The following is a 27,840-nucleotide window of genomic DNA, read 5'->3' as shown; positions in this document are numbered from 1 at the left end:
TCGTCACCATCGCCGAAGACACGTCTTTCCAGGGCCTTGAGAGTATTTGTAGCGACTGATGCCCTTGACCCCGAAATAACGACAGACGGGCCATTCCGGAACGGTTATCACCAGTGTAATTAATATCGTGAAAACAGCACACACTCGCAGCGATCAAGCGTTCTTCCGGGGAGCCAAAGGTAGATTCAAAAATAATTTGTAGTGATACGCTGGATGCGCGAAAAATGTCACGGTCGTGACGTCCGGGTCAGCACCCGACTTTTCTGAAGCTGCGATATTTGAGCTCTTTCCTGCGACTCCTCGATACATTCATTCCGTAACGCGCTATACAGAGCGGGGCAAGATTGCCTGTAGTCCGTAATTTCTGAGGGGAGCATTTCAAGGGAATTCGCACTGGGGTTACAAATCAATAGCCAGGTCGATAAAGTTTCACAACCTGGTAGCCCATCAAGACCTTCCTGGTTCCATAACAAGCTGAGCAAGGGAGGTTTTCAATGCCGCTTCAAGCATGGGGCGCCCGCACAGATCAGGAGGCTGCGCACACACAAGCTTTGGTGATGGATGTAGCTTCAGAGGTGAAGCTAGGATCCAGGCCATCGCAGAGGGATAGTCCGAGTAAACGGCGATGCGTTCGGGAAGCGCTGTGAGCTGAGTCTATGCACAGAGGCTAGAGCAATGGCGGTTCGAAGGTGATATTGCGCGAGGTCGTGGAAAGATATCGTAGAGCAACAAGAGCTGCTGGGAAGCCCGCAACGAGAAAGGAGAATTTGACGCAATTTTGGCTGGCCAGAGCGCAGCCAACGGAGAAAGAAGCATCATGACAGGATCCGCGGAACAGGTAGACGCCGAAGCGAAAGCCCACGGGAGCAAGCAGGCGGCGGGCGTGGATGTTGCGGTGTGGCCGCCACTCCCTTCGCCGTCCCATCAGCCGCGGCCGGCGGAGCGCATCGACGCAGCGCAGCTGCAGCTGAGGCGCACGCACGATGCCTCGCCGGCGGTGTTGGTGTTGGGTGCGTGGGCGGTGGTGGTGTCGCAGTGGACGAACAACGACGATGTGCGCTTTGGGCGGAGGTTGAGCGGATGCGGGGTGCCGACGGCGGTGCACATCACGCTCAATTGGGCATGGTCCGTGGGCGAATTGGTGACGCGTTTGGCCGCTGCGACGCGTCTGCGCGGCAACAACAACGACGACAACGACGCGGAGAGCGGCATCGATGGCGGCTTTCAGTCTGTCGTCGCTGTCCACTCCGCCGGCGGGGGACCGGATCCAGCGGACTCCGCCCTTCCCGTCCTCTTGCATGTGGTGGCCTCCGCTGGCGACGACCACGTCCTCCAGCTCAGCCTTCGCTACGACGCCCACGGAATATCCCACGAGCACGCTGCCCGTCTCCTCCGCCATGCACGACACGTGCTGGAGCAGATCGATCGCGCCGCGGCATCCACGCCCATCGCCGCCCTGTCCGGCGTCGACGCCGAGGAACAGGCGCGTCTCGTGCAGCAAAATGCGCAACAAACGCTCACCGTGAGCGATGAATGCATCCACGACGTGATCTCCGCGCAGGCCCGGGCAGCTCCGTCTCGCCCCGCCGTGGCTTCATGGGACGGTGACCTTTCCTACCTCGAATTGGACCAGCTCAGCAGTCGCCTCGCCCAACATCTCGCAGGGCTTGGCGTCGGGTCAGGCGAGAGTATTCCGCTATGCTTCGAGAAGTCCTTGCTCACACTGGTATGTATGCTCGCTGTCCTCAAAGCAGGAGCGAACCTGGTCCTACTAGACGCGACACACCCACGTGCCAGACTCCAAGACCAATGCGAGCGCGTTGCAGCCAAGATCGCCCTCGTCTCGACAGCTCATCGAAGCACACTCCACGGCATCGTATGGCATTGCCTGGCGATCGATCTCGACTTCCTCGAGACTCTTGCCGAGATAAACCATACAGCCATCCTTCACACGCGTTCGTCGGAAGTGGCATATCATGTCTTCACCTCCGGATCCACCAATAAGCCCAAGTGCATCGCCGTAGAGCACGCAGCCTTCGTCGCCAGTGCGAGGTGCTTTGGTACCTCACTATTATTTTCGCAGTCGACGCGCGCTCTTCAATTCGCCTCTTACTCATTCGGTGCTTGTCTGGTTGAGACGCTGACTGTGCTCATGTTCGGTGGCTGCGTAGTCGTGCCAAGCGAGCACGATCGTGCGAACCGGATTGCTGACTTCATGCGAGAATATGCCGTCAACTGGGCGCTCTTTACGCCTTCTGCAATAGCTGCTGTCCAACCAGAGCAGGTGCCAGACCTCGAGACGCTCGTCCTTGGAGGGGAACCCATCACACCGGCCATGCGTGGCACCTGGGCGAGTTGCGTCAAGCTTTTCTGTGCCTATGGCCAGTCCGAAACGTCGACCATTTGCAGTACTACCAGAGTGTACCCCGATAGCCATGTGCAAAGCATCGGCTATGGTGTCGGTGCTCGACTCTGGCTTGTGGATTCTCATAACATCGATTCATTGGTATGGCCCGGATGCGTTGGCGAGATTATCGTTGAAAGTGCTGGGGTCGCGCGTGGTTATTTGGATGACGACCAGCAGACGGCACATGCGTTTGTTTCAATACCCAAGTGGGCAGTGCAAATGGCTCGCCCGAAGGGCATTGCCTTCTTCAGAACCGGAGACCTCGGGCAGCTTGGCAGCGACGGTCAAACCATTCTTTGTCTTGGCAGAAAAGATTCACAGGTTAAGATTCGTAAGTTGAGCACTTCAACGCTACTATCGAGGCTGCACGCTGATACGTGATCAAGGTGGCCAAAGGATCGAACTTGGTGAAGTGCAACATCATGTGTCGCAGCTTCTGCCCTCCGACTGCATGGTCGTTGCGGAAGCCGTGACCGTAGACAATGCTTCTGGATCGAACAATTATTTGGTCATCTTCTTCACCCCATTCGCTCCACATCCCGATGTTGATCTCGGAGATGCAAGCTGCGAAGACGGCTACGACGAATGTATTCGCGACAATGTGGTGCCAGCGCTCTCTGCTAGAGTTCCAAATTACATGATACCCTCGTTCTGGCTCCAAATACCACGCCTGCCATGTACGGGAACAGGCAAGACAGACCGCAAAGAGCTTAGACGCCTCGGGCGAGCTTACATTTTGGACCGTGCTGCACGTAGGAAGACCCGGGCCCGGAGCATCTCTGGATATAGCCCCAAGGAGCAGATCTTGCATCAACTCATAACACGTGTTTTCTGCGTCCCAGCGAATGCAATCGGCATGGAGGACAACTTCTTTAGCCTGGGCGGTGAATCGATCAAGGCCATGAAGCTGGTCTCGGCGGCGAGAGCGAAAGGGTTCTGCATCACTGTGGGCGACATATTCCGCCTTGCAACTCTCGGAGATGTCGCCAAGTGCATGGAGCCGATTCGATGGACAAACGATGAGATTTACGTCCCTCCCTTTTCTCTTCTGTCAGATACATGTCGCAAATTTGCGAGCAAGGCCGCTTCATCAGCATCGAGCATCTCGGAAGCTGACATCGAAGACATCTATCCGTGTACTCCTTTGCAGGCCGGCATGTTTGCTCTGTCACTGGAAACCAACGGAGGTGGGTACGTTAACCAGTACGTTCTCGAACTAGCAAGTACGACAAGCACATGCAAATGGCGGGCAGCTCTCGATGCTACCATCCAGTCCCTCCCAATCTTGCGGACTCGTATCGTGAGCATCGAGGACTCCGGCAAACAACACTTCATGCAAACTGTCACCTCGGCTTCGCGTGTTCCCCTGCAGGTGTGCTGCGCCGAAAGTTTGGCAGAGTATATGGCTCAGGGTTGCAACTCTGTCAATCTTGGGTCTCCATTGTCCGAACATACTATTGTTGAGACTCCCTCGAGCCGATATTGGGTCTTCAAGATTCATCATGCCCTGTTCGACGCATGGTCATTGCCTATGATACTAAAGGCTATATCTGACCGATACCTCAATGTGTCACCTTTGCAGGCCACACCTTTCAATCTTTTTATCAAGCACTTTCAGGCTGTGTCCAGAGACAATTGGCAGGAATACTGGCGCAAGTACTTGCATGGCGCGGTCTGCACTCATTTTCCTCCAGCCACGGCAGCATCCAGCGATGCGAAATCGGACTCGCTCGAATATTTCGAGCAATTCTGCCCAACCCAACAGATACCTCGGTCGGCCTCGACGCACAACACTACAGCTTCGGTGGTGCAGACAGCCTTGGCTATTGTCCTGAGTAGCTTCGCTGCTTCGAAGGATGTAGTGTTCGGCTGCACGGTCTCTGGTAGATCGGCACCTGTCCCGGGCATCGAGCGTGTCGTGGGCCCAACGATTGCCACAGTCCCCATCCGCATACTGCTAGAAGGCAAGGAAAATCAACCAGCAAAGCACTTGTTGGCAGAGGTGCAGCAAGAAACCGCTTCCATGATGCCTTTCGAGCAGGCTGGCCTTCGAAACATTGCGAGTGTCAGCACAGAGGCAGACACAGCTTGCAATTTTCGCACCTTGCTTGTGATCTTGCCCGAAGAGGACGAGACGTTTCGCATGGAAGCTGTCGGAACGTGGCTTCGCGACTACATGACCGATCCTTGGACATATCCCTTGCTGCTTCAATGCGAGCTACGGGAAAACGGCGTAAACATTAGAGCAATGTTCGTCGAGGCTCTCGTACAGCGTGACGTGGTCGCTTCAGTGGTCGATTCCCTCTCCTACATAATACAGCAATTAATCGATCCCGGAGACAAGACTGTCGGTGATATTTCTATCACTACTGATCGTAACGTGCAGCAATTGCGGACTATGGCGGGGGATGTTCAGGAAGAGTGCCAACGTCTGGTGCACGAAATGCTTTCAGAACAAGCTACACTACATCTACAGTCCCCTGCGATTTGTGCATGGGATGGAGAACTGACATATGCGGAGCTTGAGCAACTGACGAGCAACCTTGCTCGGCGCCTGCATCAGCTTGGGCTTGATCTCGGCCCAGAGAGTATCGTTCCGCTCTGCTTCCAGAAGTCGATGTGGATGCCTGTTGCCATGCTGGGTGTAATGAAGGCATCATCTGCATCGGTTGCAATGGATATCGCTCAGCCGTTGACACGACTGCATGCCATTGTACAGCAAGCACAGCCGAAACTCATACTGTGTACAAAACACTCTGAAGACCTTGCGAATTCTCTGGTGGCTGCGTGCCGTCAGGAGGGATTTCACACGACTGTCTTTGTCGTCGGTCACGACACCATTGGCGGCAAATCCCAAAATACCGATCAAGGCCTACTCACGGTGCCAACAATCCACCCCGAAAACAGCTTGTACAACGTGCTCACCAGCGGCAGCACTGGCATCCCAAAGATGATAACCATCACCCACTCAAACTTCAGTAGCGCGTTGGTGCACCAGAAAGCACGTCTCGGGCTCACCAACAGCTCTCGTGTTTACGATTTCTCTTCGTATGCTTTCGACATGGCATGGCATAACCTACTGCATTGCTTGTACGTCGGCGGCTGTTTCTGCATTCCTTCCGAAACAGACAGGATGAACGATCTGTCAGGCAGTCTCCTGCGCTTCAAGGCCAACTTCGCAAATCTTACACCCAAAGTAGCAGACCTTCTTACTACTTCCGCGTTGGACTCACTGGATGCACTCGAAGTCGGTGGCGAACTGACGACTCAGAGTCAAGCCGAGCGGTGGAGACGGCATACCCGAGTGAGATGGTTCTACGGGCCTGCAGAGTGCTCTGCTATCTCGACGATGTCTGATGATGATGTGCCGCCGACTAACATCGGGCGCGGAGGTGTAGGTCTTTGTACCTGGATAGTCGATCCAGATGACCCGAATCGGCTGTGTCCGGTATATGCTGTCGGAGAGCTGGTTCTGGAAGGTCCTCTTGTAGCGCGCGGATACCACGGACGACCAGACCTCACAAGTGCGAGTTTTCTGTCCGATCCTCCTTGGCTGATCCAGGCTGGTCGTCGTGGACGAGTTTACAGTAAGTAATCTGGAATAGGGAGAGGGAGAGGGCATTCCAATGCCTTAAGTGCGTCACTGACATAACACTAGGGACTGGCGACCTGGTACGTTATAACTCTGCAGGAGATCTTATCTTCTTAGGCCGCAAGGATGGCCAAGTCAAAATCCGCGGTCAACGTGTTGAGCTGGAAGAGATCGATCACCACGTTGGAAACGCGCTTCGTGTTACTGCGACCTTCTTCGACGCTCGGGTAGCCTCTGCTGTGGTCAACCTAAAAGACGCCAGCGGAGTGCTCATCTGCTTCCTTGCTCGGTCCGGAACATCAGCATCGGTCGCAGATAGCGAATCACGACTCGCTGGAAAGGCGGAAAAGGTCACGAAAAGGCTGGCGGACGATGTGCCATCGTACATGGTCCCTTCTGGATATGTCATTCTCCCACAACTTCCGTTGTCGACCACCGGGAAGACTGATCGCAAGAGATTGCATGAGCTTGCTGCTGGTATGCTGTACAAGGATTTAATCGGCATCGAGATCGAAGGACAGCATGAGCGAAGACAGCCTACGACTGAGTTGGAGAAAACTGTTCAAGGCTTGTTCGCACGTGCTGTACGCCGCACCGTGAAGCAAGTGGGCGCGGACGACAGCTTTTTCCGCCTGGGAGGCGACTCCATATCCGCAATGGGCTTGATCTCGAGCTGCCGAGCTGCCGGTCTCAAGCTCACCGTTCAAGATGTGTGGAAGCACAAGACTGTTGCGAACCTTGCGGCGGTGATACAAGCAAGAGACGGTCTCTCTTCACAGCAAGCCGGGAACAGTGAAGGCAGTCATCAAGAGGGCACGCCATTCGCCCTGTCGCCAGTGCAGCAGATGTATCTGGCCTTGAATTCGCAGGCACGACCTAATTTTCACCAATCGCAGTACCTTGAACTGGGTCAGAGGCTCACACGAACTCAGCTCGATGGGGCAGTATCGCTGCTAGTCCGGCGGCATCCAATGCTGCGCGCACGCTTCCGAAAGACAGACCTTGACAACGGCGAAAAGACATGGAGCCAGGTGGTTCTGAGTGCAGCTTCGGAGGCCTACATCGTAGAGCATCGCGCCATTATCTCGGGCCAGGAAACCTTGGCAATGGTCACCAGCCAGAAGGTACTGGACGTGGAACAGGGTCCATTGCTCTCCGCATTGTTGCTGGACGTTGGCGAGAGACAACGACTTCTCCTTACGATCCATCATCTGGTTGTTGATTATGTGTCTTGGTCGATCATTCTCCGAGACCTCGAGACGCTAATCACTTCGCCGCAGAAGTCTCTGCCTTCGGTTGCGTCGACGAGCTTCCAAGAGTGGTGCATAGCGCTAGCAGAACATGCACGCCTGCACCTGGAGCCACGTGCGGCCCTGCCATTCACCTTGCGCCCGCGCCAGCTGAGCTATTGGGGCGAGAAAGACATGCTCTTGTCGTCAAATACTTGGGACAATGCTGCGATCAGAACCTTCGCTCTGCCAAAGCTGTCCACTGCGGCGCTACTCGGCTCGGAATGCAATGAAGCCTTCAGCACCCGACCAGTAGAGCTCTTGATTGCTGCGTTGATTCACTCGTTCGGCTCAATCTTCACCGATCGCGAGGATCCTCTGCAGATTTTCAACGAAGGCCATGGCCGAGAGCCTTTTGACGACAAGTTTGACATCTCTGAGACCGTGGGTTGGTTCACGACTCTGAGTCCTGTCCAGGTCGACCAGCCCGCAGGCTCAGACTTGGTTACAGCAATCATGCAGGTGAAAGACTGCATGCGCAGTCTCCCTCGCAATGGCTGGGCGTATTTCACTTCTCGCATGGGAAATCCGAAAGGCCGTACAACATTCGGATCGTCATCAATTGAGGAACTAGTATTTAACAACGGCATTGGGATTGTGCAACATGCAACCGACAGCCTTTTTCACCCGGTCGAGCACGATATTGGGGAGCCTTGGAAGACGTTCGCGAGCGAAAAGCGCTTTGCTCTGTTTGATGTCGTCGCCAGTATGCGGAACGAGTGCTTACACATCATGTTTGTGTACAACACACGCACCCACTGCCAGGACAAGATCATGGATTGGATATCGGCTTACGAACAGTCCTTGAACCAGCTGCCCACTGCTCTTCCAGCGCTTTCTCAAAAATGGACACTCACGGACTTCATACTGCCGTTTGGGGACTACGCCACCCTTGAAGCATTTGAGAATGGCTTGCTCGCATCGATGAAAATCTCACGATCCAACGTCCAAGATGTATATCCGTGTGCCGCAATCCAGAAAGGAATACTTGTCAGTCAGGCCGTGAACCCTGCGATGTATCGGGTCTGCTTCGAAATTGACATCCTTCCTGACACAGTGGACTTCGGTCGATTGCAGACAGCTTGGCGTCAAGTGGTGCGAAGACATGATATCTTACGCACGATTCTGGTCGATAACATGCCTGGAACTGGTTTCGCTCAGATTGTCCTCAAAGAAGTCGACGCTGATGTGCGAAACTTGCTTGATGCCCACGATCACTCTGCTTCACTGTGTCAGCGATCCGCACAAGCTGCTCCAGACCATAGTTTTGTCATTACTCGTGGCGACGAAGATCGACCACTCTTGAAGCTGACAGTCAACCACGCCCTGGTGGACGCTCATGCTTACAATCTGATCTTGCGGGACCTACAACTGGCATACAAGGGCTGTCTTCCTACCGCTGCGCCAGTTGCGACTTTCAGAGACTACGTCTCCTATGCTGAGTCGAGGCCTACTGCGGAAGCCCGAGACTATTGGGCCAAGCGTTTCGAGGGCATAGAGCCCTGCCAATTCCCATCGCTCGATGGATCACGAGACAATGACAGTATCAATCATATTGACGCGCCGGCTGTCGACCATACTCAACTGCAAGAATTCTGTCAAAAACACGAGATCACTGTCTCCAGTGTCTGCCAAGTGGCCTGGGCATTGGTACTACAGGCTTACGTTGGCTGCGCGTCGCCGTGCTTCGGCTACGTATCGTCCGGCAGAGATCATCCCATTGCGGGAGTGGACGAGATTGTTGGTCCACTCATCGTGACTTTGCCATCTATGATCAACTTGGCAGACGACATAGCTCTCATCGACATTATTCGACAAGCACAATCCGAGCATGTCAACTCCATGGCGCACAACCTCTTACCACTCCATGAGATTCTTCATAGCCTTGATCTTCGCGCAAAGCCTTTCAATACAGCTGTCTCTGTCACTCCGGGACAAGGAAATGCTGCGACCGCTCAAGACCCAGAAATTACACTCAAGACGCGAGGCGGTCAAGATCCCACAGAATTTGACATCGCCGTTCAGGTGGCATCCAACAGCGAAAGCACTCGCATCTCCATCATGTACGCTGCTTCTCTCATGTCACCGGAGACGGCTACCAGCGTAGCATCTGCCCTCAGCACAGCAATCTCTAGCGTTGCCTCCGACCCTCAGGTGACAGCCCGCAACGTTGCTTTGATCAGCCACATCGATCTCAAACAACTCTGGGATTGGAATCACACTCCGCCCGAGACTTCGCAACGCTGCTGCCTCCATGACCTCGTTGAGCAACAAGCCGAAGAGAGCCCTCAAGATACAGCGGTCGAGGCATGGGACGGGAAGTTGTCCTACCTGGAGCTCAAGAAGCTTTCGGACAAGCTTGCACTTCACTTACATAGCAAGGGCGTCGGACCTGAAGTTCTTGTTCCATTCTGCTTCAAAAAGTCTATGTGGACAGTGGTTGCAACTCTGGCTACACTCAAAGCAGGAGGAGCATTTGTACCTTTGGCTCCAGACCATCCCGTCTCGCGACAACAGGAGATCCTCGAGCAGACGAAAGCCGAAATAGTTCTTGCATCACGGAGCTGTGCGAAGTTACCTGCACTGGCCGACTGCCATGTTGTGATCGTCGATGCTGAAAGTATTCGCGGTCTCCCTTCAGCTGATGTGAGAGAGCTCGAGACTCATGCAACACAGAGCAACGCGGCGTACGTACTTTTTACCAGTGGCAGCACCGGTAAGAGTAAAGGCGTCGTCGTGCCACACAGCGCCATAAGCACGAGCTGCCTCGAGCATGGCAGAGCGATGGGGTTCATTGGGAAACAGCGAGTGCTACAATTCTCCGCCCACGTCTTCGACGCTAGCGTCCAGGAAATCTTCACAACACTCATCTTCGGCGGATGTGTCTGTATTCCAAGCGATGAGGCTAGGGTTTCGCATCTTGGGCCTACGATCCGGGACTTTGGCATCACCTGGGCTTGCCTCACGCCTTCGATGTCAAGCACGTTATCGCCTGCACATTTGTATTCATTGGAGACTTTGATCTTGTGCGGCGAGCGAGTAACGCCTAGCGCGCTGCAAGACTGGAATTGCGTGCGTAATGTCATGGTCGGGTACGGTCCCACAGAGTGCTCGATCGTGTGTGTTGCAGGCACAGTGCAAGCAGCCGAGCTTGCCTCGAGGAGCAGAATCGGAACACCGATCGGATCTCGAGCGTGGGTGGTCAGCGGAACCAACCACGACAAACTCATGCCCGTAGGCGCTGTTGGCGAGCTCGTAGTCCAGGGCGGCATTCTCGCGAGAGGCTATCTCCACGATCCAGACAAGACAGCAGCGTCCTTCATCTCCAACTCTGCCTGGCTGGAAGAGGCTTCGAGCGGCATCCTTAACAGAATCTACAAAACAGGCGACCTTGTAAGATACAATCATGATGGCACTCTTGACTTCATTGGCCGACGAGAGGATAACCAGACCAAGATCAACGGCCAGAGAGTGGAGCTGGGCGAGATAGAGAACCACGTCCGGGCGTGTCTACCACTTGTGGACAAAGTCGTCGTTACCACTCTTATTCTGCCAGATCGCCAGACGCCAAGTGTTGTGGCTTTCGTTCAAATCGACGAAGGAGCTGTGCCGTACGCAGATCAGCGTTGCTGCCTGCTTCTCAACAAATCCGATATCGACCTCGTTGCCACAATCACTGCTGGTGCTGATGAAAAGCTCGCCAAGCATTTACCTGGATACATGTGCCCCAAGTTGTACATCAGAGTGAACCACATCCCGCTCACACTTTCCGGCAAGACTGATAGAAGGATGCTTGAACAGCTGGCCGGAGATCTATCGCAGGATCAAATCCAATTCGCGCTTCGTGGACGCGACAGACAGCACGTCCAGGCACCTCGCAATACCGTGGAGCATCGGCTTCGCGACCTTTTCGCACGAGCACTGGAGATTGCAGCAGAATCTATTAGTGTCTCAGACAGTTTCTTCAGGCTGGGTGGAGACTCTTTGTCGGCAATCAAGCTTGCATCACAGGCGCTCGAGTTGGAGCTAGACGTGTCCGTCAGCGACGTCTTCCTCAAGCCAAAGCTTTCTGATCTGGCAGAGTATCTCCAAGCGGCTGGCAAAGCAACAAGTCAGCCAAGAGTAGGTGCAATCAATGTTCCCGCCTTCTCGATGCTTCCTTCTTCTCTGGGTGCCGAGTTAGCACAGCAGCTTGCTGCAGAGTCGTGCGGCGTCGCGGAAGACAGGATCAGCAATGTGTACCCTTGCACGGAACTCCAGGCTGGCATGATGGCGTTATCTGTCAAGCATCCAGGCGAATACATTATATGCTATGCGCTTGATCTAGGCGACCACGTCGACGAGGACCGCTGGTGTGCAGCCTGGGGGTCGACTTTTGCTAAACTGTCCATCATGCGCACAAGGATCGCTGAGCTAGGTGACTTTGGCCTCTTCCAAATTGTGGTCGACGACGCTCTCAGCTGGAGGGAGTTTGATATCCCCTTGGATGCATATGTCGAACGCGAGAAGACAGATTCAATGGGCCTTGGGCAGCCGCTCATACGGCTCGCAATGTCTAAGCATAAGCAAAAGCAATTCGTGTTGACAATGCATCATTCTGTGTTCGACGGCTTTTCTCTGGCCTTGATGTTGGAAGCAGTCTCGGAAACCTACCGCAGCTCAATGACGAAGCCCACGTACCTGGGCCACGATGTGTTCATACACTACTTGGGAACACTGCCCGAAACGGCAGGACGGCAATTCTGGCAGTCGTATCTTGAAGGCGTAGACTGCACGCACTTCCCGCAGCCTTCTCCAGGGGCTAGTATGCGAGTGCAGAGAGAAGTCGTCGAAGATGTTTGCAGTCTTGGCACCAACCAGAGATCGGACATTACGCTGGCTACGTTGATGAAGGTAGGGTGGGCGCTTGTGGTAGCCGGCCATACTGCTTCACGCGATGTCGTGTTCGGATGCACCGTTTCTGGACGCAACGCTCCGGTTCAGAGCATCGATCGAGTTACAGGACCAACTGTAGCAACCATACCGGTCCGAATACAGCTCACGCAAGGCCCTCACATGATCGCAGATCTCCTCTCAAGCACACAGGAAATGAGCGCTACCATGATCCCTCATGAGCAGATGGGTCTCGCAAAGATTGCCGCATGCAGCGCGGATGCCAGCGCAGCTTGCGACTTTCAGACTCTGATAATGCTACAACCCGACGGTGATGGCAGGCTCCAAATGTCATCGTTCGGTACTTGGCTTCCTGATCATGGTGGCGCCAGTGTGCGAACATATCCTTTGGTCCTACGAGTGGAGTTGCGCCGCCAGGGTTTCAGCATCAGCGCAGATTTCAACCCGCAATGTATCAAGAGAGACGAGATATCGCGTCTGCTGCGCCAGCTCGTGTACATTGTTCCGCAGCTGGCCGATGCTCATCAAACGATGACAACAGAGGATCTCAGCATCACCACGCCCGAGGATCTAGCCCAGATTAAGAGCTGGAACTCAAGTAAGCTGCAGAGCATCAATGCGTGTGTGCACGAGTTGATTGCAGAGCAAGTGGCTACCCAGCCCGATGCCATTGCTGTTTGCTCATGGGACGGCTCATTGACGTACGGAGAGCTGGACTCTCTGTCGAATCAGCTGGCCATCCGCCTATGCAACATTGGCGAGATTCACAAAGCGGTGATTCCATTGTTCTTCGAGAAATCGAAATGGACCTCAATCGCCATCATGGCAGTTATGAAAGCAGGAGGTGCTTGCTTGAACGTGGACATCAGCTCCCCGCCTGGAAGACTGCAGGCCATTGTGAAGCAGGTTGCTCCACCTGTGATCTTATGCTCTAAGGCTACAGAGCACCTCGCAACGGCTTCTTCGACTGTGCGCTCGATCAAATTGGACAAGCAGTTGTTTTCGAATCTACCTCTGACCTCTTCTGAGGGCACATTGCCAGTAGTCGATCCATCGCATGGCTTGTACTGCGTCTACACGAGCGGTTCCACGGGGACACCAAAAGGTAGGTCACGTCGCTATGCCCATTTTCTTCCTCTCCGGTCTCTTCTACTTCATACTGTCTGCCACAATGCTAACTATCGATCGCTCAAGGTATCATAATTACCCATGCGAATTTCAGTACTGCCGCACACTACCAGCACGAGGCCCTACGGTTCGACAGTACCTCTCGCGTTTTCGACTTCGTCTCGTATGCATTCGATGTTTCGTGGTCCAATATGCTGCACACCTGGATCGCCGGAGGCTGCCTATGCGTGCCCAGTGCTTACGAGCGTTGGAACAATGTGCCTGGAGCAATCGAACGCATGCAAGTCAACTACGCCCATCTGACTCCTTCGCTCGCTCGCATGCTCGATCCTTCCCAAGTTCCGAGCCTGAAGATTCTATCACTGATCGGTGAGCCAATGACGGCCTCGGCTGTCGCTCGTTGGGCGCTTTCCGGAGTCGAATTGATCAACACTTATGGACCTGCTGAGTGTACTGTCACAAGCACCATCCAGCACATCAACAAGAGTGACACTGACTGTGATCCTTCTATCGGCGTGGGCGTTGGGCTTCATGCGTGGATAGCAGATCCATTCGATAGCCACCGCCTCGCTCCAATCGGCGCCATTGGTGAACTGGTGCTCACTGGGCCGCTGGTTGGAGCTGGCTACTTGCACGATCCGGTGAAAACGGCAGCAGCCTTCATCGAGCCGCCGAAGTGGATGATTGATGATGCTGAGCTCGTCAAGAGAAGCCATGATATGCAGCTCTACCGCACAGGAGACCTTGTCAGGTATGCACCTGAACTCGATGGAAGATTGAGCTTCATTGGGCGCAGAGACGGCCAAGTAAAAGTTCGCGGGCAACGCGTGGAGCTCGGAGAAGTTGAGCACCAAGTGACTCAAGCTGTGCGAACATGCCTTGGGACCAGTACTGTGCATGTGGCGGCCGAGCTGGTCAAACCAAAAGATAGCTACGGGCGCTCCTTACTCGTTGCATTCTGTGCTACGTCTAACGAGACCAATACGCATGTGCTTCATCTTAGACCCGAGCAGGCTCAACAGATCAGCGAGCTGCTTTCAAATCAGGTGCCTTCCTACATGGTGCCAGACGCATACCTCATGATAGAGACCATCCCTCTCGCGCCAACGGGAAAGACTGACAGGCGTCGTCTACGGGAGATCGGATCCGAATTGACCATTTCCGAGTTGGTCAAGCACCAGACAGAGTCAGAGCAAACCACCGCTGTCGATACTCAAGAGGCGAAGACGCTACAATCCATCTGGGCACGGGTGCTTGGTTGCCCGGAGGCCGAACTCCACGCAGAGACAAACTTCTTCCAGCTTGGAGGAGACTCAATCACGGCAATGCGAGTTATCGCTGCTTGTCGCAAAGACGGCTTGAGCTGCCTCCGCATGGAAGATATCTTCAGACAAAAGACGATTGGCAATCTGGCTCTCCTGGTCTCAGAACGGCTGTCTCCAAGGGCCAAGATCAACGGTAATGACAAAGAAGAGCAGAAGGTTACTTCCACCTCCTCGCTGTTGTTCCCACTGGCGTTTGAGGATTATGTCAGTCTGCAGACTTTCCTCGACAACACTCTGCCTCGTCTCGGACTTTCATTGACAGAGGTCGAAGATGTGTACCCCTGTTCTCCTGTACAGGAGGGGATGCTGCTGGGTCAAGCTAACGCACCACACATGTACTACCCTCGCTTTGAGTTCAATGTCATCGCTCCTGAAGGCAAGCCAGTCAACATTGGTCGTCTGCAAGCTACGTGGCAAAAGGTGGTAGAGCGCCATGCAATACTTCGAACCGTTTTTGTGGACAGCTTACCCGGCCATACTGGATTCGCGCAGATTGTGCTGCGTCAAAGCAAGCAGACCGCTCAGATCATTGCGCAAAATGAGAAACTGAAGCCACCGCACCAGATCTGTGGCTCGGTATGGCAGGGCGGGGATCAGCCCGCGCTACCGACTCATCGAGTCGACATCAGAGCAGGTTCCAAGACGCAGTTCATCCTCACAATCCATCATGCGTGCATAGATGCGCAATCTATGCATATCCTGATGCGCGATATGCTTCAGATTTACAGCTCTTCATCTACTAACCAGGAGATCGGCCTGTACAGTGATTACATCGCCTACACCCTTCGCCAGCCGAAGGAAGAGACGCAGCGCTTTTGGGCAGACCATCTAAAAGGAGTGGAATCGTGCATATTTCCGATTGGAGAAGTGGCGTCGGATTGTGAACTGAAGCCATTGACTGTGAAGGCTCCTTCTCTCGACGCCAGTAAGCTTAGGCTCTTCTGCGAGTCCTTCGATGTCACATTGTCCAGCATTTGTCAACTGGCATTGGCGCTGGTCTTACGAGCATTCACCGGCAGTGACCGTCCATGTTTCGGATTCGTTGCTTCTGGTCGAGATCAAGACGTGCAAGGTGAGCAGATCTCCCACAGTCCGAGTCAAGCTGTAGGACTCTGTGGCAGTAGATAATTCATGGTTCTCGAAAGAGCAGCTGACCATTCATGCACTTGTACAGGAATCGAATCGATAGTTGGCCCGTTGGTGACTACACTGCCATGCACTATCTCGCTGGAGGACTCCTCGTCGATTGTTCAACTCGTACGAAATATCCAGGACAGGACACTAGATGCTCTTCGTCACCAGACCATTTCCCTCATTGAGCTTCATCGCACGCTCGGCTTAGAGACAGCGAGGCTCTTCAATACTGTCTTATCGGTCACGCCCATGGTTACCTCTGCTGCTCGACTTTGTGAAGACCAAATAGCATTCGAATTTTCCGCAGGGCAGGATCTTACAGAGGTAAGTAAACCCCTCAGCGAGACTGGGCCACTCAACTTTTGACTTCATGCTGACTATCTTGAAGTACGACATTGCAGTGCAGATCCAGAGCGGCCCATCTACAGTGGACATTTCACTCAACTATACCTCATCACTTCCGACAGAGATTGCATCAAGCGTTGCGGAGTCGCTCAGGACTGCGATCTCATCCATTGTGTCGAGTTCAGCAGAATCATCGATTGACAGTGTCCAGCTTGTTGGCCAGCAGGCAATTGATACTATACTGCAGTGGAACTCGACCGCGCCAGTTCCGCTCACGCCCATGCGTTGCGTTCACGAGCTCATCACAGACAGGGCCTGCCGTAGTCCCAGTTCTCCGGCCCTTTCTGCCTGGGACGGCGATCTCAGTTACGCAGAACTGGACCGATTGTCTACTCGGCTCGCATTCCTTCTTGTCGCTTCTGGCGTCACCCCACAGTCCATGGTTCCCTTATGTTTCGACAAATCGCTCTGGGCCATAGTCTCTATGCTCGCTGTCCTGAAAGCCGGCGCGACATATGTACCGCTCGATGCAAAGTGGCCAGCCATGAGACATCATCAGGTTCTGGCACAAACGCAAGCAAACGTAGTACTGGTTTCGGTCCAGTATGCCAATCAGTTCTCGTCCGACTATTTGCCAATCATAGTGAACGATAAGACTCTGACCGAGGCGGCATCTCTGACTATCGATCTTCCGGCTGTCAGTTCTTGTGATGCTGCCTACATCCTCTTTACCAGCGGTACCTCTACCGGGAAACCCAAAGGCGTTGTGCTGGAGCACGGGGCTGTTAGCAGCGCTTGTATGCAGTTCGGACCGACCATGGGCATTGGTTCCAGTTCGCGGGTCCTACAGTTCTCGTAAGTGAGCCCAAGCCCCGCAACCTTTCTTCTTCAATCTGCACAGTCAGTGTGATGGCAATGTCACAATCTGCTAGGTGAGGGTTCTGCGTTCGTGTGCTGACACGGTTCTCACAGCTCGTACGTCTTTGATGCCAGCATCATTGAGATCCTCACGACTCTGTTCCATGGCGGCTGCGTATGCATACCTTCGGAAGCCGACAGGACCGACAACCTGGAGCGCTTCATGGTCGACCAAGGAGTCAATTGGGCTTTCTTTACACCCTCCCGAGCTCGTCTACTCGATTTTGACCGGCTGAATGGTACTCTCGACGTTCTTGCCGTAGGCGGCGAAGCTGTTCTGAACTCTGATCGCACATTCTGGAGGACAAAAGTACCGAGATTCATGATCGGATATGGTCCTACGGAAACATGCGTCTTTTGTGTCACGGCGGATTATGCATGCGACTCCAGCAAAACACGACAGACACACGCGAAGGACACAATTGGAAAGTCTATCACGCCTACCAGCCGAAGTTGGATCACGATCCCCAATGATCCGACGAAGCTTGCACCCATTGGAGCTGTTGGTGAACTTCTGGTAGAAGGGCCTACACTTGCACGTGGCTATCTACATGATGATATCAAAACGACTTCGGCATTCATTCGTTCACTAGAGTGGCTAATTGGCTCCAAGAGACTGTACCGCACAGGAGACTTGGTCAAATACCATCACGATGGCTCAATCATCTACCTCTCGCGCAAAGACGACCAAATCAAGATCAATGGTCAGAGGGTGGAAATTGGTGAAATCGAGAACACCATCCGCGAGTGTCTCACAGGCGCTTCTGTTGCTGTTGACTTTGTGCAAGTGACCACGCAGACTCCTGCAGCGGTGGTAGCTTTCTTGCAGTCAGCTCATTGCAATGCCGAGGACATTGTAGTCGACGACTCTTTCGATGCCGCTTCGCTCGATCAACAACTCAGCGAGCGACTCCCGTCTTACATGGTCCCGAAGCTTTACATACCGCTGAGCCGCTTCCCTTTGACAGTGGTTGGAAAGGCAGACCGTCGTCATCTCCGGGAGCTTCTCCAAGCTTTGAGCGCGCAGCAACTAGCGAGTCTCAGAGCACGTCATGCCACTCAAAATCAAGGTGCTGTCGAGCTGCCAAGGACGGAGAAGGAGAAGAGGCTTCGTACAATCTACGCCAAAGTGCTGAGTGTTGAAGAGGCCTCGATCGGACGCCAGTCGCACTTCCTCAAGCTTGGAGGAGACTCGCTTTCTGCGCTCAAGCTATCTGCTGGGGCTCGGGAGGCGCAGCTTATTCTGACAGTCTCTGACGTCCTTCGACATCCTGTGCTTCAGCACATGGCGAATGCAGCCTCGTTGCAATTGGAGTCTCCGAGCAGTGTCGGCCCACCACAATTCTCAATTTTGCCCGAGCGTCTGAAGCCAGAATCTGCTCGCGAGCTAGCAGCAGGTGCTTGCGGGGTGTCACAAGATCTGGTTGAAGATGTGTACCAATGCACACCATTACAGGAAGGCATGTTGGCCCTCTCCGCAAACTTGCAGAGCGACTATCTTGCCTGCTATGCATTGGAGCTGCTGCCATCTGTAGACATGGCCCGGTGGCAACAGGCATGGCAAAACGCAGTACAAGCTATTCCCATCCTGCGAACCAGAATCGCACAACTCGGCACCCACGGACTTTTCCAGGTCGTGCTACAGCATCAGGATATCACATGGAAGACCATCAAAACGTCACAACGGCACGAATACATACAAGCACGAAAGTCTTCCCCTCCCGGGTTGGGCGAACCTTTGGTCGACTTTGCGATCGCCAGTGACAATGACCAGAACGAGAGGAATGGCAAACGCTACTTCATTTGGTCAATTCATCACGCTCTGTTTGATGCCTGGTCTCTGTCACTGGTTCTTGACACAGTAGCTGGACACTACGAAAATGCTGGATCCGCACCTGCGCGTTCGCTGGTCAAGTTTAACGTCTTCATCGAGCACCTGGTGAAGTCCAAAGAAAATAGCAGTTGGCAAAAATTCTGGACCTCCTATCTTGGAGACTTCTGCTCCCAGCACTTCCCAGCTCCTAGACCTTCGCCACTTGTTCCAAACAACGGCACGGAACTGCAGGCAGTGCAAAAGAGCGACATTGGACGTGCCGAGCGGTTCAGTGCCTTCAAAGCGGCAAGCGAGACGGGCTTCACTGTTGCAACGATGATCAAAGCAGCGTGGGCAGTAGTTGTGGGCCGACACATCAACTCCGACGACGTTGTCTTTGGCTGCACACAATATGGTCGCAGTGCTCCGATTGTTGGCGTCGAAAATTGTGTCGGTCCGACAATAGCCACAGTTCCTGTTCGTGTACGCATCAACGAGCGCTCAACGGCGTCCACACTACTGGCCGAGGTTCAAGCGCAAGACGCTAGCATGATACCATTCGAACAGGCCGGCTTGCAACAAATACGAAGTCTCAAAGGAGGCGCTGCTCTTGCATCCCAGTTCCGCACCTTGATTATTGTACAGCCAAAAGAGCAGACTTCGATTTCAAGCTCAACCGATTGCTTTGGCAAATGGCACACCGACGGCCAAGCTCAAATACAAACCTACCCACTGATGCTCCAGTGCGAAGTCGCACACGATGGCGTGGTTTTGTCTGCGAAGTTCGATCGACGTTCTATCTCGCAGAGTGCAGTGAATGAATTGCTATCCGCACTGGCTTGTGTATTACCGCAAATGGCCGAGGCGCCTTCTGTCGCAGTTGGCGATCTTTTGACGATGCCGCCCGAAACACTCGAGCAGATCTGGGGTCAACAACGAAGATTCATAGACATTGCAGCGCCACTCCGGCTCCGGCTCAAGGCAGAGACAGCTGCACTGAATGTTTTCCAAGATCATGAAGCGCGGGCTTGGGTCGTAGACCCCGGAAATCATGGTCGCATATGTGCTCCCGGCAGCGTAGGTCAGCTGGTACTGGAGCTTTCACCACATGAAGAAAGCTTTGCCATAGAGAGCTCAGCACTATTCATGGACAGCACAGCATGGTTGTCTCATGGCAGTCGCAGTCAACCCGGACGAAAGAGACGTGTCATCATCACCAATGAGCTGGTTCGGCAGGACAAATCCGGAGACCTCATCAGTGTTGGCAGCGTGGAGACTCATGCGAAAATATCCGGCCAGTGGGTCGACTTGATTGAGGTCGCACACTGCTTCAAAGAGGGACTTCAGACCGCGCTTCGGAACCCTGATTCTTCACTTTTCGGTTTCGATACAGTTGTTACGCCAGCGAAACCACAAGACAGGAACGGGCAAATACTGGTGGCATTCGTTGCTGCCAATGGTGACGCTGAAGCTCTTCCCTCTTTGCGCACACTGCTTGCTCAAAGAGCAGATCAATTGAACAAGCAGCTCAGGTCCACGATGTCCTATCACTGCATTCCTTCGGCCATTGTGTGTTTAGAAGCATTACCTTTGACTGCGGACGGGCGAGTTGATACTGCTGAGCTTGTGAAGGTCGGAGCCGGCATGACTTTCGAACAGCTCGCGTCCTACGAGCCGATTGCTCAATCCAGGGTGTCGCAGCAGCCGATTACTACAAGTGAAAAGACAATGCGTCGTCTCATGGCCGAAGTGCTGCAGCGTCCAGAGGACAGCATTGGGCTCGCCGATAGCTTCTTCGCCCTTGGAGGGGACTCTATTACAGCGATGCAGTTGGCTGCAGCCTGCCGAGCCTCGAAACTTGCAATCCAAGTCAGCGACATCTTCAGGGAGAAAACTTGTGTCCAACTGGCACTACTGTCTGGACGCAACTCGGCACCTCTGGTCAACGAAACCTACGCGGGTGACAACGTGGCAGCTGGCGACTCCGACTGCTCCTTCGACAAGTTCCCATTTGCATTCGAGAGTCCAGAAGACTTTGAGCACTTCCAGCTAAATACCCTGCCACGTCTCGGCCTGGAACTCGACGATCTCGAGGATGTGTACCCTTGTGCGCCAGTCCAGCGAGGGATTCTAATCAATCAACTCAAAGACCCGCGTTCTTACTTCGTCCGCTACACCTTCCACATCCATCCCCGATGTGAGCAGAGCAGCAAAGTCGATGTTGAACGCGTGGCCGAGGCCTGGAAACAGACGGTACAGCGACATGCCATACTGCGCACCGTCTTCACGGGAGAGGTGCCAGGCATGGAATTCGCACAAGTTGTACTACGGCGGTCTGACCCTATCATCCGTCTCCATCCCGAAAACGGTGCCGCACAGAGCGCCCTACTCGATGCAGGCAAAGTTTCTGCTACAGGTCCTCAGCACGTGGTCGACTTATCGCCCGGCGAGAAGGATTGGGTATCGTTCACTCTCATCATCAATCACGCCTTGGTCGACGCCTATACTTTCAATCTTATACTTCGCGATTTTAGCCACGCCTATGATGGCACACCACTACCTGAGAGCATATCCTACCGGAGCTACGTCGAATATGGAAACAATCGCGACAACGAGGAGAGTTCGAAACTCTTCTGGACGGAACACCTCATTGACGTTGAGCCGTGCCATTTCCCGATTGATGCAGATCGCACACACAATGAACCTCTGGAAACTGCAGCACCAGAAATCGATCACATCAAGCTGCGACAATTCTGCCGAGAGAATGATGTGTCCGCATCCAGTGTCTTCTATACTGCTTGGGCTCTTGTTCTGCAAGCATACACTCGGAGTGCTCGGCCATGCTTTGGCTGGATCGCGTCAGGTCGTGATCTTCCGATTCATGGAATTGAACACATTGCAGGGCCTTTGATTGCCACATTGCCTCTCGCTATAGCACTTCCGCCGGCCAGAGAAGGATCTCTGCGGGAATTGGTTCGGACAACGCAAAATGCAGCCACGAAAGCTTTGCAACACCAACTTTACCCTCTGGCAGACATATTCCATGGACTGGCACTGGGCTCTGATAAATTATTCAACACTGGAATCTCTGTTCGTGGCGACAACAGCATAGCTTTGGACGGTACGCAAAGCGACATTCGTATTGAGATGCGTGAGGCCAGTGACCCTTCTGAGGTAAGCATGTACTGATCGTGAGCCCGTAATTTTACACAAAGCTAACATCCACAGTTCGATATCGCCGTGCAGGTGCATCATGGAGCTAGCGGCGTCGACATCAGCTTGGTGCATAAATCGTCGGTGGCACAGCACATTTCCAGTGTTGCTGCAGCATTTAGTGCCGCAGTTTCTGGCATCATCACAAGTCCGGAGCTCACCATCTCAGACCTCGAGCTCATTGGGTCACAAGATCTCGATCGAGTTCGACACTGGAACTCTACCGAGCCACAAAAGGTCGATGCATGTCTTCACGAGCTGGTGGCGCAAAGAGTGTTGCAACAGCCTACAGCTTCTGCTGTATCAGCTTGGGACGGTGACCTAACCTATGCAGAACTTGACGCACTATCGACAAAGCTGGCGCAGCGCATCTTCCAACATGTATCTCCGACGCAGGGCAACTCTGCTGGAGGCTCGAACCAATTCATCCCAATCTGCTTCGAGAAATCCATGTGGGCTATCGTTGCAATGCTCGGTATCCTCAAAGCTGGCTGCTCTTTCGTACCTCTGGACTCAAAGCACCCGAAGTCCCGAATTGACCACATCTTGAAACAGACAAAGGCCAAGGTAGTCGTCACCTCTGGCGAACTGTCCGCTTCTTTGGAACTGCCTAAAACGATCACCCCAATAATCTTGGGAGGCGACTCGGCGACAGATTCTACTTCTAGCGCCGTCTGGATATCCGTGGATTGTAGGTCGTCCGATATTGCCTATCTGATCTTTACCTCTGGAAGTACAGGCACACCAAAAGGCGTCGTGCTAGAGCACGGAGCAGCCAGTAAGTCTTTTTCCTCCTTCCGAACATAGCGATGCCTGAGCATGCTACTGACCTGTCACTTTGCCACATAGGCACGAGCTGCCTAGCTCATGGCAAGGCCATGTGCTTCAAAAGCAAGCCAAGGGTGCTTCAATTCAGCTCGTACGTGTTCGATGGTTGTATTATGGAAATCTTCACCACCTTGATCTACGGTGGATGCATAGTAGTGCCTTCGGAAGCCCACAGAAGCGACTACGAGCTCTTGACGAGATTCATGACAGAACGTCAAGTAAACTGGGCGTTCTTGACTCCCTCGCTGGCGCGATGCATTCCTCTGGTCGATCTTCAGAAACTTGATGTACTCATTGTCGGAGGCGAAGTCCTTACCGAATCGGACCGAAAGGCTTGGAGTACATTGCGCAAGTTCATAGTCGCATACGGCCCCACTGAAACTTGCGTAATTTGCTTCACTGCAGACTACTCGTCTGGACCACAAGCAAAAGCGACTATCGGGAAGGCAATCACGCCGGGCTGGCGAAGCTGGATAGTTGACCCAGGGTCCCAGCGACACAGATTATTGCCCGTGGGAGCAGTCGGCGAGCTGGTCGTGGAAGGCCATCCCTTGAGCAGAGGATATCTTCACGACCAGGCGAAGACAGACGCAGCCTTCATCGAGTCTCCCGACTGGCTGACTGGTTCCAGACTGTACAAAACGGGTGATCTGGTCAAATACAACTCGGATGGAACCATAAGCTTTGTTGGCAGGAAAGACCAGCAGGTCAAGGTCAATGGCCAGAGGGTTGAAGTCGGGGAAATCGAGCAGCATCTAGCGGCATTCCTTCCGGAGGCAGAGGCCGTCATCGTTGAGCCGGTAAAGCTGCAAGGAAATCCGTCTATTGCTCTCGCCGCTTTCGTGCAAATGAACAAGGCTGGGCCTGATGTGGTTGTTGCATTGGATGAGAGCGCCATCGCTACGGCAACTACCATCGCACGCCGCATGGAGCTCGTCTTGAGCGAGAGCCTGCCTGTGTATATGTTGCCACGGCTTCTGGTTCCTTTGACCAAAATGCCACTGACGGTCTCTGGGAAGGCAGATCGACGACTCCTGCAGCAACTGGGCGTCAATCTGACCTCCCAGCAAATAGCTGACCTTCGCGGTCAGAGCGAGTTGCAGAAACCGCAAACGGCGTCCGAGCGTATTCTGGCTCAGCTGTGGGCACAGGTGCTCGCTGTCGAGGAAAAGCACATTGGAGTACATCTGAACTTCTTCCGCAGCGGCGGTGACTCTATCTTGGCCATGAAGCTTGCCAGTGCAGCACGAAAGCACGGATTGACCTTACAAGTCAAGGACATATTTCAGCATCCCACCATCGCAGATCTTGCACGCCTTTGTGACAGCAATGCTGATGTCCAGGTCAAAAGCCAGGACGACCAGTACAAGCCTTTCAATATGGTGCCAGCTGCAACTTCACAGGTGGTGGCGAAGCAACTTGATCTCGGTTTCGGTGATATTGCAGACATCCTCCCAGCGACATACATCCAGAAAGAGTTCGTCACGGAAGCTGTCTGTGGCAATATGCCTGCGTTCAACTACCTCTCCCTCGAATTCCGGAATGGCGACTACCTCCAGCACTTGCAGACCTGTTGTCAGCAGATTGTTGACAAATACGATACCCTTCGCACTGTCTTCGTGCAAGACGTGGACGAGAGGTCACTGTTCCAGGTGATACTCAAAGCACAGCCGGTGCAAATCGCCTTTCACACACCAGAGACCCAACGAAGCGACGATTTTGTCAAGCAACTTTGCATCACGGATCAGCGACAAAGATTTCACCCCGATCAGCCACTCACAAAGTTTCTCGTCGCTCATCTGCCGGGCTCCGATTGCTTCAGTTTGATTATCAGGCTATCCCATGCTCAATATGACGGCGTGGCGATCAATATGCTCTGCAGCGCTTTCCAAGCCTTGCTGACTAACAACGAGATTCCTAGTGCTGTTCCATTCTCACGTTTCGTGGACCACACTGCCAGGCACAATACTCACAGCTACGATTTCTGGCGACGACGGCTCGCTGGCTCGACCATGTCGACGCTCAGTTCTACGACCGATCAGACTCCAGGAAACGCAATTGTCCAAACCGCTCGGAAGCTGCATCTTCCTGTGATAGAAGGCTTCACTCCAGCTACAATCTTTGGAGCAGCTTGGGCTCTGGTGCTGGCTCAATTGTGCGGCAAATCCGACGTGGTCTACGGCCAAGTGGTGGCAGGCCGTGGTGGCTCGCTTCAGGACATCCATAACGTCTTTGGCCCATGCGTCAACAAAGTCCCGATGCGAGTTCAAACTGGAATACATAGCACAGTGACGGATTTCTTGCGCTACGTACAAGACCAGCAAGCGTCGCTTGGGGGAGCCGATTCGGTCAGCCTTCCTGAAATCGTCGAACATTGCACAGATTGGCCATCCGATACCACATTTGGCTCGATCATCCAATATCAGAATCCCGATATCGATGCAACTGCGAATATGCGACATCAAAGTAGCACTGCGATGTTCAAGGCGCGTTGGATCGACACCGGGGATTTGCCAGGGACCGGTCTGTTCCTTCTGTGCAGCCCTGTGGGAGATGGCTCTGAACATGTTGTCGACTTGGCTTCGAGCAATGTTGGTCTCTGCAAGTCAGCAGCGGAGAGTCTCCTCGATATGCTCCTCCAGAAACTTGGAGAATTCAGCTGAATTTTGCCCGACAAGAGTCGCGCGGCCTGGGAGATGTGGTGAGTGGACAAAGCAAGCTCAGTCCTCGGACCATGCCTGCGCCCCTGAGGATGAGTGAACTATATTTCATTGCGAGCGGGGTACGCCATCACCCAATGCAAATACACCTGAACCACTTCCATGCAGCTGCACACCTGCACATCTGCACACCTGCAAGGCCGATTGCATCTGACCAAGCTCATCTTAGCCGAACGCCCACGGTGACGGACTCTCCTCCAGCAGACGAACATGGTCTCTGGCGAGAGAGGTACACGGTGCATGCCGGCGGTCTTGAGTGCAATGCAAGAAAAAACATGTGCCAAAGAAGGGCTTCCCGAAGCCAGCGGCAGAGGACTTGACGCTATCGACAGTCTGTTCCAGATGGCTAATTGTCAGAAAACACAGGGCATTGCTCTGAGCTCACTCACTGCCCAGACAAGAGCTGATCCAGGCACATCCGTTCACAGCATGGCGAGCGTGTCGAGCGCGACAGCCAAACTCAACTCCCAGCCTGCCTCCAACCCCCGTCGAGTGACCAACCCTCAGCAGATACCAAGCGAGCTATCAGAGAATGAAGCAGTACCGACAGAACATGAAATCTTGTCCGAGTTTCCATTGCAAGAGCCACCTGTGTGTCGACACTGCGGGTCTCAAGGAATCCGAAAGATGGTGGTACACGGGTCTCCAAACGGTAATGGAGGCCGATGGTATTGGAAATGCACCCAGATGCAAACCCACCGTGATAGCTTCATGTGTTGGGATGACAGTCGAGGCATACGCAAGGAAAATCCTCAGTGTCGTCGCGGTCGTCCTTCTCGGCAGCAAGCCTATGGTCGCTCCAACTGCCCCGCGTGCAAAGCAGGAATTCCTCACGATCACTCAAGAGGATATTGGAATTGTGCCAAGGGGATATGTTGGTATCATTCTGACAGACTCGATGGTAAGATGGTCCAGGCGGCTCTCGGTCAGGGCTTCCGGGCCACAACTGTGGAAGAGGATACGCACCGAGGCCTCAAGGGTCATTGAGGTGATCATGGTGCATCGACCTCGAGGCAATATGGTTTTGTCCGCATTGTTATATTACATGAGCCTCTCGCACACGAGCACAGGCTTGACAGGTGGCAACTTGCGAAGTTGGCTGGTCCGACTCGCAGTCAGCTAAAATAAATGTCCCCCGACTGGTGGGATCCCCATAATACTCGCCCATGAGGAATTACGTTAGTCACCACCTTCCACATTTGTCTCGAGGCCCAAGCAAGACGTCAGGCACATGGAATCGGTCACCTAAAAGGGTACTCTGACTCGTGCGACCAGAGGATACCTGCATCACGTCAACCAAAAATCTGTCGTACCTTTCGAGCCCTGGAAAAAACAAATAGCAGTACATGATCCACATATTTCGTACTCGCAAAAAGAAGCAAAAAGAAGCAACTGAGACGGACAGACAGACAACGCACGAACTGCTTCCTCCAAAGTCAAGCAAGCAGATACAACATGGTCGCTCCAGCTGTGCAACGCAGCGAGGCTTGCGAGATCGGGCAAAGCGACGTGGATCACAAACCTGTTGCAAAGGAGAGTGGTAAGTCTTCCCACTCTGACCTCAGCTCGTACGTTTCGCCCTCAATGACCCGTGCTCATACCTCCGTCTCAGTCATAGACGTCACCTGGAAAGAGATTCGAATTCACGACGTACCCGCTTCCCTGGCCTCGGTAACCCAAGGCTATCAAGTTCTCTGCACACGCTGCGCTCGGCCTACCATCGAGAAGACCTTGCTCCAATACGGCGCATCATTCAAGTGCTCGAATCAGTCGTGTACGAATCGCCATCAACGAGCGGCCGTGGCCTTTCCCGGAGACGATCAGCAGGGCGTCGATCCCGCCAAAAATCCACTCTGCCACTGCAATGTCGTCTCGAGGTTCAAGAGGATCTACGTGGATGAGACTGACTTGAAGAAAGGCTCTGAGAAAGTCTTCGAGTGTGCGGCGCTGAGGTGCGATTTTGGCGAGGAGCACGAGCAGAGGCCGAGTGTGAAATTCCGTTGATCTGGTCGTGTGGGAATTTGACTTGCTTGGTAATCCATGTCAGCAGGTGCTTCTAGAAGGTCTTGACAGTGAGTCACGATAGCTTCTTGGGCTGCGCCGCCACATCGTCTTTGATAGACTTAGAACCAATCTTGATGGAACTCATCTCTCAGAATATCTCTTTTACCTTGCCACTGGATCAGGCCCAGCACACCACGAAGAACGTAACGGATTCGAAGAGATATCCGCAGA

General features: G+C 53.6%; 2 protein-coding genes across 2 annotated transcripts; both read left to right on the top strand.

Annotated features, from left to right (window-relative positions):
* Positions 1 to 817: 817 nt before the first annotated feature.
* Positions 818 to 25,548, top strand: RHO25_006969 (uncharacterized protein; the record flags this gene model as incomplete). The annotated part of the gene is made up of 9 exons (XM_023597761.2): positions 818 to 2,738; positions 2,794 to 5,994; positions 6,066 to 13,286; positions 13,376 to 15,706; positions 15,809 to 16,092; positions 16,157 to 16,968; positions 17,086 to 22,018; positions 22,073 to 22,835; positions 22,907 to 25,548. The coding sequence occupies 9 exons, from the start codon at positions 818 to 820 to the stop codon at positions 25,546 to 25,548; spliced, it is 24,108 nt and encodes an 8,035-aa protein (XP_023452191.2).
* A 1,512-nt stretch (positions 25,549 to 27,060) lies between these two features.
* On the top strand, positions 27,061 to 27,609 carry RHO25_006968 (uncharacterized protein; the record flags this gene model as incomplete). The annotated part of the gene is made up of 2 exons (XM_023597760.1): positions 27,061 to 27,145; positions 27,218 to 27,609. 2 exons carry the CDS (start codon positions 27,061 to 27,063, stop codon positions 27,607 to 27,609), a joined length of 477 nt encoding a protein of 158 aa, XP_023452385.1.
* Between the last annotated feature and the right edge of the window lie 231 nt (positions 27,610 to 27,840).

Source organism: Cercospora beticola, chromosome 4 (genome assembly GCF_033473495.1).
Source record: "Cercospora beticola chromosome 4, complete sequence".
NCBI lineage: Eukaryota > Fungi > Ascomycota > Dothideomycetes > Mycosphaerellales > Mycosphaerellaceae > Cercospora > Cercospora beticola.
The sequence above is the reverse complement of the archived record's forward strand: the minus strand, read 5'-3'. Positions and strand labels throughout refer to the sequence as shown.